General features: G+C 35.0%; 1 protein-coding gene across 1 annotated transcript; it reads left to right on the forward strand.

Moving 5' to 3' along the window:
• The first annotated feature begins 557 nt into the window (after window positions 1-557).
• On the forward strand, window positions 558-12306 carry LOC133186303 (L-sorbose 1-dehydrogenase-like). The gene is made up of 12 exons (XM_061321526.1): window positions 558-839; window positions 6754-6881; window positions 6957-7162; window positions 7515-7704; window positions 8127-8261; window positions 9055-9176; window positions 9366-9533; window positions 10186-10336; window positions 10724-10869; window positions 11097-11286; window positions 11381-11603; window positions 12014-12306. Exons 1-12 carry the CDS (start codon window positions 823-825, stop codon window positions 12180-12182), a joined length of 1845 nt encoding a protein of 614 aa, XP_061177510.1. The 5' UTR covers window positions 558-822; the 3' UTR covers window positions 12183-12306.
• Window positions 12307-12547: the final 241 nt, after the last annotated feature.

The following is a 12547-nucleotide window of genomic DNA, read 5'->3' on the forward strand; positions in this document are numbered from 1 at the left end:
AAAGTAAAGTTACAAACCTAGCTTAATTAACCATTTATATTTAACTAAATTAACATTGACACATTTTGTAGAGCGTAGATCGATTCAGTTCTGTAACAATTGAGAACAAACAAGTGAAAATACGTTTATTATTACCATTCAGAATTTCAGAAAAACAAATCTCAGCATTATTAAAAGACATGTAGGATAGTTAACGTTAAAGAGAATTCCATAAGTATACACAGGAATTAAGGTTTTCATTATGGTGAACGAGGGAATCTCCCTCCCCCATGCACCTCTCTCTCTCTCTCTCTCTCTCTCTGAGCTACATGTATACATATCTGACTCGCAATTATGCTCACGACATGTTTTTCCCAATATGTCATACATGTAGTATTGTACTTTTCAGCATAACATTTGTTTTTTTATTTTGTTTTGTTTTGTTTTTTTTCTTTACAATTATTTCCTCCAAAATACTTAACAATACATAACAAGTTATATCCAGCAGGCAAACAATTCGTTCAACTTCGGATACCTTTTTGTCTTACCGTGTGTAAGTCATCATTTCCTCATCACTAGACACACAAGCTGTGCTGTCGAGTAAATTACCTGCAATTCCCGATATTAATAGCGGGGCGCGTGAGCGGATTTTACCAGGGGTGCTTTATTAGATTTTGCACGTCTGTTCAATACCTATCGTCTATAGCATTGATAAGGGGCATATGATTAGTGACCCCCATCAGTTATAAGTGCCCTCCCGTCGCTGAGCATGATGACTGCATGTCCATTACATGAAGGATTTTTTTCGTAATAATGTGAAAAGTGGACATTATACTTTAAGAGATGAAAAGTGAAGTCGGGTGAGTACAAAGTTTTTTGCCGCTACTTTTCCCCCTTAAATTCTTTTCTTTTTCAATTAATAACTTAATCTCATATATCACCTGTTACGTGGAAATATACAAGGTTTTACATGTTAACTTATACTTTTTACATTTATATGAATAAGTTACCTCAATAAGCAAAAAAGACATTTATATAAGTGCTTTTCAAACAAAATAAAAATTATTAATTTTTTATTATTTTTATCTTTATTACAATAATATAATTACATGTACTAGAATTAAAGAAAATTGGGACGTGTAAACAGAAAAGCAAACATTGAATAAGTCTAATCTAAGACGTCTTTTTTCGTTGACGTAAAACAACAGATTTATTTGCCTTGTTTACACAAAACATAAACAAAACAGACAGATTCTATTACGAAACATGCAGGATACAAGGTTACAAATGGAAGAGGAATGAAAGATGTTTTAAATTCTCAGCTAGTAATTAAAAGAAATGAAGATAAGCTTTTCTGTAAGTTAAGCGCAGAATTAGCAAAGTGTGTTTTATTTCTGATGCCGATGACGCACGCGCCGGAGGTTTCCCGGCGATAAAAGATAGACAAAGATTGTAAGATTATTCATCATCTATTTCACAGTGGTTCTCAACAAACCAGAAAATTGTTAGCATAGCTGGGCAATGTTTTCATGTCATTTACCTACTTCCCAAATAGCGTTTTCTTTTCTTCTTTTTTTCTTAATTTTTCTTTGTACGTGATTTTATGAGATAAATTATTTTGGACATTTTCTCGGGGGGGGGGGATGGGGGGTAGTGAAAGAGGTTGATAATTTAATTCTTTCTCTCGTTGTTTGAGGTGGTGGGGAAGGAGGGCTGGGGGTAAGGAATACTAGTATAGTTATTGGTACAAAATCAAATTACATGTACATACTGGAATATAGTTTAGATTCCTTTTAAATTTGTTAATATACTTTGCCCATTCTCGCGAACGAAAAATAAAGAACCAGCATTTTGATCATTTTTTAATAACACATTACTGGGAGTCTCTACATTTAAGGTTCATAAACCCTCTGCACACTCATAGAAAATGTTGCTTTAAAACTTATGATTTTCCGAAAGAAATGAATTTTATAAGTAAAATACAAATAATTATATCATACCTTGCTTGGCAAAATTAAACCGAAAAAATAAATAAATAAATAAATAAATAAAATCATAAATTTCAAATCTATAAAGGAAAAATAGACATTTATGTCATTAAGAGTTATCTCTCTTATCAGAGTATCAATGAACCTTAAATTATGATATTCAATTATTTAATTAATATTTACGAGTGTTCTCAATTTCATGGGTTAGTAGACCTTGCTAGATCATATAAGCATATGATTCTAAAGATATTTCATTATCTATAAATAAGTTTGAGCTTCTTGATTTAATAAAGTCAAGATACATCTTCCTTATTTAAGTAAATGTGTTTTGAGAATTTACAAAAAGCAATTGAAACACATTTAACAATTTTACTATTTCTTTTTTCTTACGAAAAAAAAAATTATTTTTTGCTCACCAAGATCAATGCATATGCCCGTAGAAGGATAAAGTGATTACTCATTTAATCCTTTGAATGTATGAAATACTCAATGAAGTAAATACTCATTTTTAAAAAATTATATATTCTATGCCACAGGAAATTTTTTACCATGTAAAATGATGACCAGCATTAAGACAGAGCTGAGGGATTCAGACTTTCGAAGTATTTCAACAATTTTTCCCGCTTTAGTTTCGTAATGAGTGACCGTTCATATGTACTCATCATTGAGTGGGACGACACGAGGTGGAGCTGGCGTGTGCACGAGAGGCGGCATTGGCGGATCAAAGATTTTTTCACTCGGTATTCTACGATTTTTCTTCTGTCTGAATGCACATCTTTTTGTGGCGGATTCAATATTTTCCCTTCAACACACCGCTCCCATGTTTGCACATTAACACACAAGACATTTTCGAAGAAATAAAACATTACTTGCGGTTAAAGATAATTTTCTGGAGTGCAAAACCTGTGCAAGCAAAACTTTGTTTCTAACGAAAGATTAAATATTCTGCAAGAGTTTCAAAGAATTTTGTTATTCTTAGTTATATTTTTTTCAAAATCTGCGATACAATCGATATTTTAGTTGATTCTATCACAGTCTCTCCAGAGTGTTTAACGATACCCAATCTCTTGACTCCTAGATCTCTATATTTTCACTCTTATTTGATCCGGCAAATGTCTGCCTCTTTACCCCGCCACCACTGTCTCTCTCTCCCACATCAAAGCGATCCTCAGCCATTTTATCAATTCCTGCTTATTATGCTATCTCTTTAAGCGGTGTATATAATTAACCATTCACTCACAGCGATAAGTGGTTCTTATCGTTATATAATCCTTTTTCTGTTTGTTTCAGCTCTTCACTGTTTCTAATTTAAAGTTTTTGCCGTGTCTGCCGTATAAATAAATAGCTGAATTAGCCCACTTCTCATTGCTTTCCTTTCTGTAATATGAACAAATTATAAACTACAACGAAGTTACTTTTTGATACTTTGTATTTAAAATAATTATTTATTCATATGATGACACACATTCTTAATATATCAGTAGATTTAATAGATTCGAACTGGGTATTTTTTTCCTCATCAAATATTTTTAAAATTCGCCACTTTTAACCATCTTCATATTCATTGATTAATACATGTACGAATGTAACAGAAGATACTTAGGGAATAACTGTCGCGTTTTTGGTTTAAATTTATGTTGTGATCAATCAGTTTGCTCGTTTGATAATTTGCATAAACACCAAAGGCGTTTTTGCATAAAATTATCACGTGAGCAAACCGATTGACCATCATCATAAAAGAATTTAAAAAAAAAGAAAAAGAAAAGAATTTAAAAAAAAATAATAATAAGTTTCTCTTTATATTTCCATTTTTTACTTGATCCTTGATTCAATAGCAAATATTTTTAATCCATGATAAGAAATACCCGCCCAGTGTATTACTAAGCAACACACAGCGAGAAAGCATGCAGTTATGTCACGTGCTGAGCAAATCACTTCATGGGGATATATAACGCTATTATTTTATTTGTAGCTTTATCTCGGACAAAGAAATTTGAAAAAGTAAATATTTATCGATCATTTTAAAATGGAATACTTAAATGTTGGCCAAGAAAGGCAAGCAAATGTTAATTAAAAATGCATTTTACTAACAACGTGGAAGATTTAACTACATCTCAAGAGCAAAGGTCAAAATTGGAAAAATCAAATAGATCACAGCAATCATTGGATGTCCGCCCATTGTAAGTGATTTACACGTACAAGACGTGTATTCCATGACGCAGTATTATATCCTAATTATTTCACCAGGCTGCAGCTAGCAGCCACTATATTACCACCATTGCTTCAGCAATTACATTTTTAAAGTAGCGTAAAGCGTTAACGAGAATAGCACGTGCGCGCGCGTGCAGTACCTCATTTGACCGATGTGCATGATTAAAGGGCTGATAATGACTGTATATTAGAATAAAAATCTTTGGATTATCTGTAAGAGGGGTGTGGTGTGATATAAAATTTTGAACGGTTTGAACTTCAATGATATTATGTAGAATTCAATGATATTATGTAGAATTGCGATAAGAAGATCATATTTGAATTTTGTTTGGACTGACGTGCGGTTTTCACACCTTTTTTGTAAATCTTGACAGTTATGATAGACGATTTATTTTTATGTATATTTTATCAAAAATAATCACAGAACTTTGGGGTTTTTTAACGATAAACTTATAAGAAGAGTTTATTTCAGCTTGGTTTACCTTTAGCATAATTATATTTGTAAACGTCGTTTACACTTATGTTTGTGTGCATAAAAATAAATATTGTATCAATATACAAATGTACAATAAATATCATGTTTTAATATTTGATGATGGGGTAAACTTCCCACTGGTATCAGCCTCCAAAGATGATTTATGACTGACATTTGATGAATGAATCTGTCCGATGTTTTCGACTATGTGTACAAAGTGGCCAAGAATAATGGCGTTTTGCATACCAAAGAAAATCTTCAATGCAATCCATGCACGAATCTTGGGGCATGGTGATGGGGGTTGGAGTGCCCCCCGCCCCTCGCCACATGTGATTTTCAGAGTTTATTTAATTTGTAAAGCAATCAAAAATTTTCCTTTGACACCTCTAGAAAACACGCACACCTTGTAGAATGGTAATGAGTCATACATATGAAGGAAAGCGATTTGTCGTACCCCCGCACTCTCTCATGAAGTACGTTTTTCTGATTTTGAACAAGTTGGTTGTTTATTTATTTATTTTTCAAAAAGATTCTGAGTAGACTTTTTGTTTTGAGATCTCCACTGTTAGAGCTATACTAAATATTATAGACAGTATATCCTTATCGTATTTTATAGACGGACACTGTTTGACTTTCTCTGTTATCTTTATTATACAGTTGACTTCGGTATGTCGAACACCGGTATCTCGAATACCATGAATATATCGAAGTAATTTGGTAGTCCCAACCGCTTATTCTTTAAGTTATTTACCCTTGATATCTCGAATCCTCGGATAAATCAAATACTTGTTCTAGGTAACGTCGAGTTCGAGATAACGAGGTATTTTGTATGCTGTCTCCAATGAATTTTGTGGGCGACCTCCACCCTTAATTATTATCTCCATCCATAGTTTTATCGTCTCGATTGTGTATTGAAGCGGATCTCCACTGTTTTATATTGTTCGAGCTAAATCGTATATTGTAGAAATATCTTTCGTATATTGCAGGCGATCACTAGACTGGTGGTTGTAGGAGATAACAATTTATTAATTGAGTTATATTGTATATTGTAGACAATATCTGTTTACATTGTAGGCGATCACTAGCCTGGTGGTTGTATTGTCGACAATATCGGTTGTATATTATAGGCGATCACTAGCCTGGTGGTTGTATTGTAGACAATATCGGTTGTATATTATAGGCGATCACTAGTCTGGTGGTTGTATTGTAGACAATATCTGTTGTATATTATAGGTGATCACTAGTCTGGTGGTTGTATTGTAGACAATATCGGTTGTATATTATAGGCGATCACTAGTCTGGTGGTTGTATTGTAGACAATATCGGTTGTATATTATAGGCGATCACTAGTCTGGTGGTTGTATTGTAGACAATCTTTTGAATATTGTAGGCGATCACTATCCTGGTGGTTGTATTGTAGACAATATCTTTTGTATAAAGTACTCGATCACTAGCCTGGTGGTTGTATTGTAGACAATATCTTTTGTATATTGTAGGCGATCACTAGTCTTGTGGTTGTACTGTATACAATATCTGTTGTATATTGCAGGCGATCACTAGCCTGATGGTTGTAGGAGATCAGAGTTTATTATTTGAGTTACATATATTGTAGACAATATCTGTTTACATTGTAGGCGATCACTAGCCTGGTGGTTGTATTGTTGACAATATCTGTGGTATATTGTAGGCGATCACTAGCCTGGTGGTTGTATTGTAGACGATATCTGTTGTATATACAGGCGATCACTAGACTGCTGGTTCTATTGTAGACAATATCTGTTGTATATTGTAGACAATATCTGTTGTACATGTATATTGTAGGCGTTCACTAGCCTGGTGATTATATTGTAGATAATATCTTGTGTATTGTAGGCGATCACTAGCTTGGTGGTTATATTGTATACAAAATCTGTTGTATATTGTAAGTGATCACTAGCCTGGTGGTTGTAGATCACAGTTTATTATTTGAGTTATGTTGTATATTGTAGACAATATATGTTGTATATTGTAGGCGATCACTAGCCTGGTGGTTGTAGGAGATCACAGTTTATTATTTGAGTTATATTGTATATTGTAGACAATATCTGTTGTATATTGTAGGCGTTCACTAGCCTGGTGGTTGGGTCTAGGTCTACTGTCTGCCACTCTAGCATTTCTGTATTTTAACGGATCAAAGTCCAGATCAGCTCTTCCAGACAAAATCAACGCCACTTATGACTTCGTTATAGGTATGAAGATTTTATAGATGTTCTAATCATTTCATAAATTATTATTTCAAGTCTGTCCTGTGTTATAATTTTTAGTTGGAGGAGGTACCACTGGCTCAGTGTTGGCAAGCCGTCTGTCAGAGTCCCCGGATGTGACGGTTCTACTCCTGGAGGCCGGAGGTCTAGACTCCGATCCTGACCTCAGGGTCCCACTTCTTTCCGCGCTTGAGCGGAAATCAGAGCATGACTGGAAGTTCATGTCAACTCCACAACAACATGCCTTCAGATCTTTGTCTGGAAAGGTTATAGTTGTCTTCTAATGTGTGATGTCTAATCAGTTTTTGATAAGTCTGTTTTGTTACCGTGAATCAAACGAAATGAATTTGGAAATGTAGGTCAAACTTGTCGACTCGCTTCAAACTTTTAATGTCGCTAAAATTTGTTTCTTTCTTCATTCCGATGGAAAAAAGGCTCAGCCTCTGTGGATTTACGCAAAACGTTGAAAGTATGATCTAAGTATGTTAAGAAATGACATGTTACAATAATTGCTGCATAATCTGCACGTGTGGCGAAAGAACATGAAAAATTACAAAATGCAAATTGTTTTCAGTTTTGTTGAACATCAGTGTAATTATGCGGGGTTTTTTTCTACAGAGGGGGCGCTACAACATGGGACGGGTCCTAGGAGGAAGCAGTTCCATAAATAACATGGTATACTTAAGAGGAGGCAGCACTAACTATAATGAATGGGAGAGAAATGGGGCCTCAGGGTGGGGCTTCCGTGACGTCATTCCATACTTCCACAAGCTAGAAGACTTTCGTATTGAAAAATTCCAAACTTCGGGTATATGCATTGCATTTACAGTCACGGATTTCATAGAAGAGTCCAGCAAAAGTTTCGAAAACTGAATTCGCCAGTGAAAATATTAGAGTAAAAGTTAATTCGTTCATAGGGTGACGGTTAAAAAAGTAGAAAACAGATACTTTTTAAGGATCGAGTACTTTTTAACAGTTTTTTTTTAATTTAAAAGAAAATTAATTTTAATGTGTTTTAAAAAAAATCTATTTTCTTTTTTCCCCAAAGATAGCTATTATTATAACCACTTTGCTTACTTGAGAAAATAGAGAAGATTTTTTGATCAATTAAGTTGAAGGACCAATGCATGCAGCTAAACACCGTAATTTTACACCTTATCTTTTTTCGCTATTATTCCTCAAATTAATTCAGAATACAGTAAAAATTTTGAACTTTCTTTTCTGGAGCAGCATATCATTCCACAAAAGGACCTGTAGTCATCAGCGACGGATCTCAACATCACCCACTTCTTCACGACATCTACCAGAAAGCGTCAGAAACATTAGGGAGTAAAGTCACAGATTGTAACGGCAAGGACGCCATAGGCGAGTAACGTTTACGTACTTCACATTTACTGTAATGGATTGTGAAGAAAACGAACAGTGATCCTGCTCAAAAGTCCAATTAAAAAACACAAATTGTAAGCAGAGCAAATATGGACCTCTGAAAACAGAGGTGGACTCAGGTGCCATGGAGGAGTAAGTGTGACAGAATATAACAGGAGTGTAACAGTTATTCTATTTATGTTATCTAGAAATCAAAAAAGTGTTGCACACCTACAATTAATAAGGAAGACAATAAATGAAAACTACTTTTATTTCTACTGTGAGAGTTACATGTATATGTACATGTATTTAGCCAACAGACTTTTTGGTAATTAAGGCTGGAGCAGTTCTTAAAGAATCTTTAAGGAGGGATATCTCTATACTAGGAAAGATTTTACCATAAAATTGTTGCATCACCCCCCCACCCCCACCCCACCCCACACCCCCCACCCACCCCAAAAAAAGCAATTCGTCTTCAATGATAATTTTTCTCAAATATGCCCCGTATGGTACATGTTGTAAACTGTCCTTGAATATTAAAGAAAAGGGGGAATTGCGGTTTTATGTATGGAAATATAGAATAAAGGAATTGGAATGGGTCCGAAAATTGAAAATAAACTTAATAGTCCTGAATGTATATACAAGCGAAAAATTATAAGGATCGATGTTTCAGTTGCAATTGTACAAAAAAAGACTGCATTTCATTCACTGAGACAAGGAACAGATATGTTTGCAGGTTGTTAGAATGGCTTTAGCTTATAACAAGCATTTATTACTGAGTATCCGGTTTCAGGATTTTGCTCCAACCCTTCGCTGTTGGACCGCTCTAGGCGGGTGAGTACTTCCTCTGCGTACCTAACACATGCCATGGACAGAAAGAATCTCCACATCGCCACCTACTGCCACGTCACCAAGGTTTGTACAATGAGCAAGGTTACAGCAAGATGTTCATCTCATTGTTAATTCATTCCTCATAAAATTGTTGCATAATGCTTCAGAAATTCTGCACTAATGATTATTAGCTATGATACCGGTAAAAAAAAATTCAAGCAAGTACATAGATTTAAAAAGATGTTTTTCTATTTAATGATATTTTGATTCCAGATTCTAATTTCTAACGGTAAGGCGTTAGGAGTCGAGTACCTACAGAATGGAAGGAGAGAAGTTGTGGGGGCCACTAAAGAGGTGGTATTGTCCGCAGGAGCCATTGGGTCCCCCCACATTCTGCTTCTGTCAGGGGTCGGGCCGAAGGCTCACCTAGAAGAACACAAAGTAAGTTAAGATCCCGAAAAACATGGATATAGTAAACAATCATTATGTCTTACTGCAAATCTTGAATAGACGTTTTGAAGTAGCATGTTTGAGGGTGAATGTCTCACTATAAATCAAGTATTTCCCAAGTTCGAAGTACAGGGTTCGTCATGAGCTATATGTCTTCTTCATTTTGACCAACCCTACTCTATAAAATATTGTTTTATATAATGTAGATATAGGTGGTGAAATTGTAAGAGGACAAATACATACATTGTGAACCTGTGCCCAATGCCCTCACTGCAAATTTAGACCTGTACTTCGCACTTGGGGCCTTTGAACAGCGAGGGATCTTTTTCATCTCAGCATCCCTGCGATATAGGACCTCGGTTTAAATGGTCTTATCCGAAGGACTGGTCTCCACGTTCCGCAGAGGGATTCGAACCCGCCACGCAAGGATCAACTCCAGACCTTATACTCCGCGACTCTAGAGCAAACGCTCCGACCACTGCGCCATGTGGGCGACCTTATGATATATTTTACATCTTTATGACTACAAAAGTTCAAGAGGGAATATGATTCCTCTCCTATTTGATTACTGCATATCTCATAGGAAAATATTTCCGCACTTTATAAACTTTATGATTAACACGACGTGTTCTTTCCAAAACAGATTTCGGTCCACTCTGATCTTCCAGTAGGAAACTTTATTCAAGATCACGTGATGTTTCCAATCCGAGGCTCCATAAATGAATCCTTAACAGTGACCTACCCAAGGTCAACCAGCGTTCTGGCAAAACTAAAGTACAGTTTGTTTGGGGGAGGTAGGCTATTTATTGTCGGAAAATTTAAGAAAGAAAACAAAAACTACATTTAAAATGTGTTAGTTGCAATTGAATACGGTCTTGTTTTGTTCAAACTTCAATTTTCAAACACGGTTGCATTGTTGTTTTAAGCGTGAGACTCTGAAATTTTATTGCATGTTGATTTATTCTATTTTTTTTTAATATATTCTAAATTGTATTTTATTCTATTTAGGAATAAAAAAAAGAATGCATATTATATACCTTCAAATTGCATTTCTTCAGTCTTGCATGCTGTCATATAGTTACTATAATATACATTGCATATAGTCCGACTATAAATAAAATTTACTTACTTACTGTCAGTATTATATTTATGAAAATGATAAAATCCTCGTTTTTTACAAGGTCCGTTGTCATCAAATGGCGCCATTGTAGGCCATTCATTGGTAGAAACAAAACAGAATAAGACGAAACAGGCCGACTCGATGTTAAGTTTCCTAGCAACTATACCGGAACTCTGGTCGGCAATGGATTATGGGTATGATACGCATGTAGGTACAGTTTTAGCAAAATAACAAGCAATTTTTTTTTTTATTTTTAATCTTGGAAATCCCTTTTCGAAGATTAACTTCAAGCTTTGTTTTACTCCATCATTTAATTGAATTTCATTTACAAGTTAAACTTTTTTGCTCGTTACATGTGATAGGTATTGAGAGGATTTCTTCGAATAGAATCTTTCCTACTTAAAAAGTGAATTCCACTTTATTTCTCACTGAAGGTTAAGAAGGAGCTCATACCCGTCAGACATGGGAAACCTAATTCTACTGAAGGTATTACCTTCCTTATTAAACCTCTGGGGATAAAAAGCAATGGGACAATGCGGATACGCAGCACTAATCCTTTCGATCCGCCGGATGTTGATCCTAGGTATCTGGAACATCCAGAGGACGTTATTGGTCTGATCCAAGGTGGCCTACTTTGATTGCAGTTAAATTGATTTTTATCTATTTCCTCGTATATTTATTATACATAGGGATTACATTTACAACTTCTCTTCTACAGGGATAAGGAGTTACTATAAACTTATGAAGACTAAAGCCTTCGCCCGCATACAGGCCAGGCCACCGTACTCACCATTTACCAAGTGTTCGAAACATAAACTGAATTCTGACAATTATTTAGAGTGCTTAGTGCGCCATCTAGCGGTGCCAGGGAGTAATCTGATTGGTGGATGTAAAATGGGGTCTCCGAAGGACAACACGACAGTGGTTGATCACAAGCTAAGGTACGTGCCGTCTGCTCAACTCTTCTGAATGGCTGCTGGTGGTTTTCTTTATTTCTCAGAAACGAAATTTCAAATTGAGCAACAACAGCTTCCTTTTCTCGTTTTAACTTAAACATCTTCATGAAGATATGGGTTTTCTTCAATGGATAAATTACAGTATTTCACTGCTGAAAATGTAATGTGTAATGATAAGTCTAATTATTATACTTGTATGTCATACAACACATATTAAAAAATTTATTCAATTCCTATGCATTATCCAGTGCATTAGGTCGGTATTGAATTCGTATATATATGCACACAGGTGTATGACAAAGTGAAAATCATGCAAAAAATAATCATGGAGTAATACTAAAACTTTGTAAAAATTGAGCTATCATTGACGCGTGATGCATTCCACTTTTTTGCAGAGTGAAGGGGATAGAGCGACTGCGGGTGGTTGATTCTTCTGTGATGCCGACATTAGTGTCGCCCGATCTACTAGCGCCCTCTATAATGATGGCGGAAAAGGCTGCTGACATGATAAGGAGTAGCCATTTATTGAAAAAGAAAGTTTTAAATACAAGAAAAACTAGGTAGCGATGATGGAATTAGGATTTTCGAATGTTATAATTATTTTTTGTACCATGATATATAGTGAAACATTAATTTATACACAGTTATGTACAGAAACTTATGAAGAATAAACGGAACAAACCAGCAATGTCTCTTCTTAAATAATGTACTGTCTTGTTCATGTATATCCATTCATAGGAAAACAAAACAATAACTATTAATATACGTGTAATGTCTAAGTGTATGTTCATGATTTTCGGTGGGTTTTTTTTTCAAACAAATTAAAACAAGTTTTGGACTTTTGCAGAATGTACGCACTGTACTTTAAAGACCAAAAAATAGCAAACGAAATAGATTCTCCGATATACAAACTCGAAGAAAAATGTTTA

Source organism: Saccostrea echinata, unplaced genomic scaffold, assembly GCF_033153115.1.
Source record: "Saccostrea echinata isolate AGI-Se365-2 ecotype Australia unplaced genomic scaffold, CSIRO_AGI_Sech_v1 ptg000013l, whole genome shotgun sequence".
Taxonomy (NCBI): domain Eukaryota; kingdom Metazoa; phylum Mollusca; class Bivalvia; order Ostreida; family Ostreidae; genus Saccostrea; species Saccostrea echinata.

Bases quoted from the DNA above. Each gene is read 5' to 3' on its own strand.
- LOC133186303 (XM_061321526.1), top strand. The intron at 6,882-6,956 runs GTATGAAGATTT...TATAATTTTTAG, and splicing joins CACTTATGACTTCGTTATAG to TTGGAGGAGGTACCACTGGC. The intron at 10,870-11,096 runs GTAGGTACAGTT...TTCTCACTGAAG, and splicing joins ATTATGGGTATGATACGCAT to GTTAAGAAGGAGCTCATACC.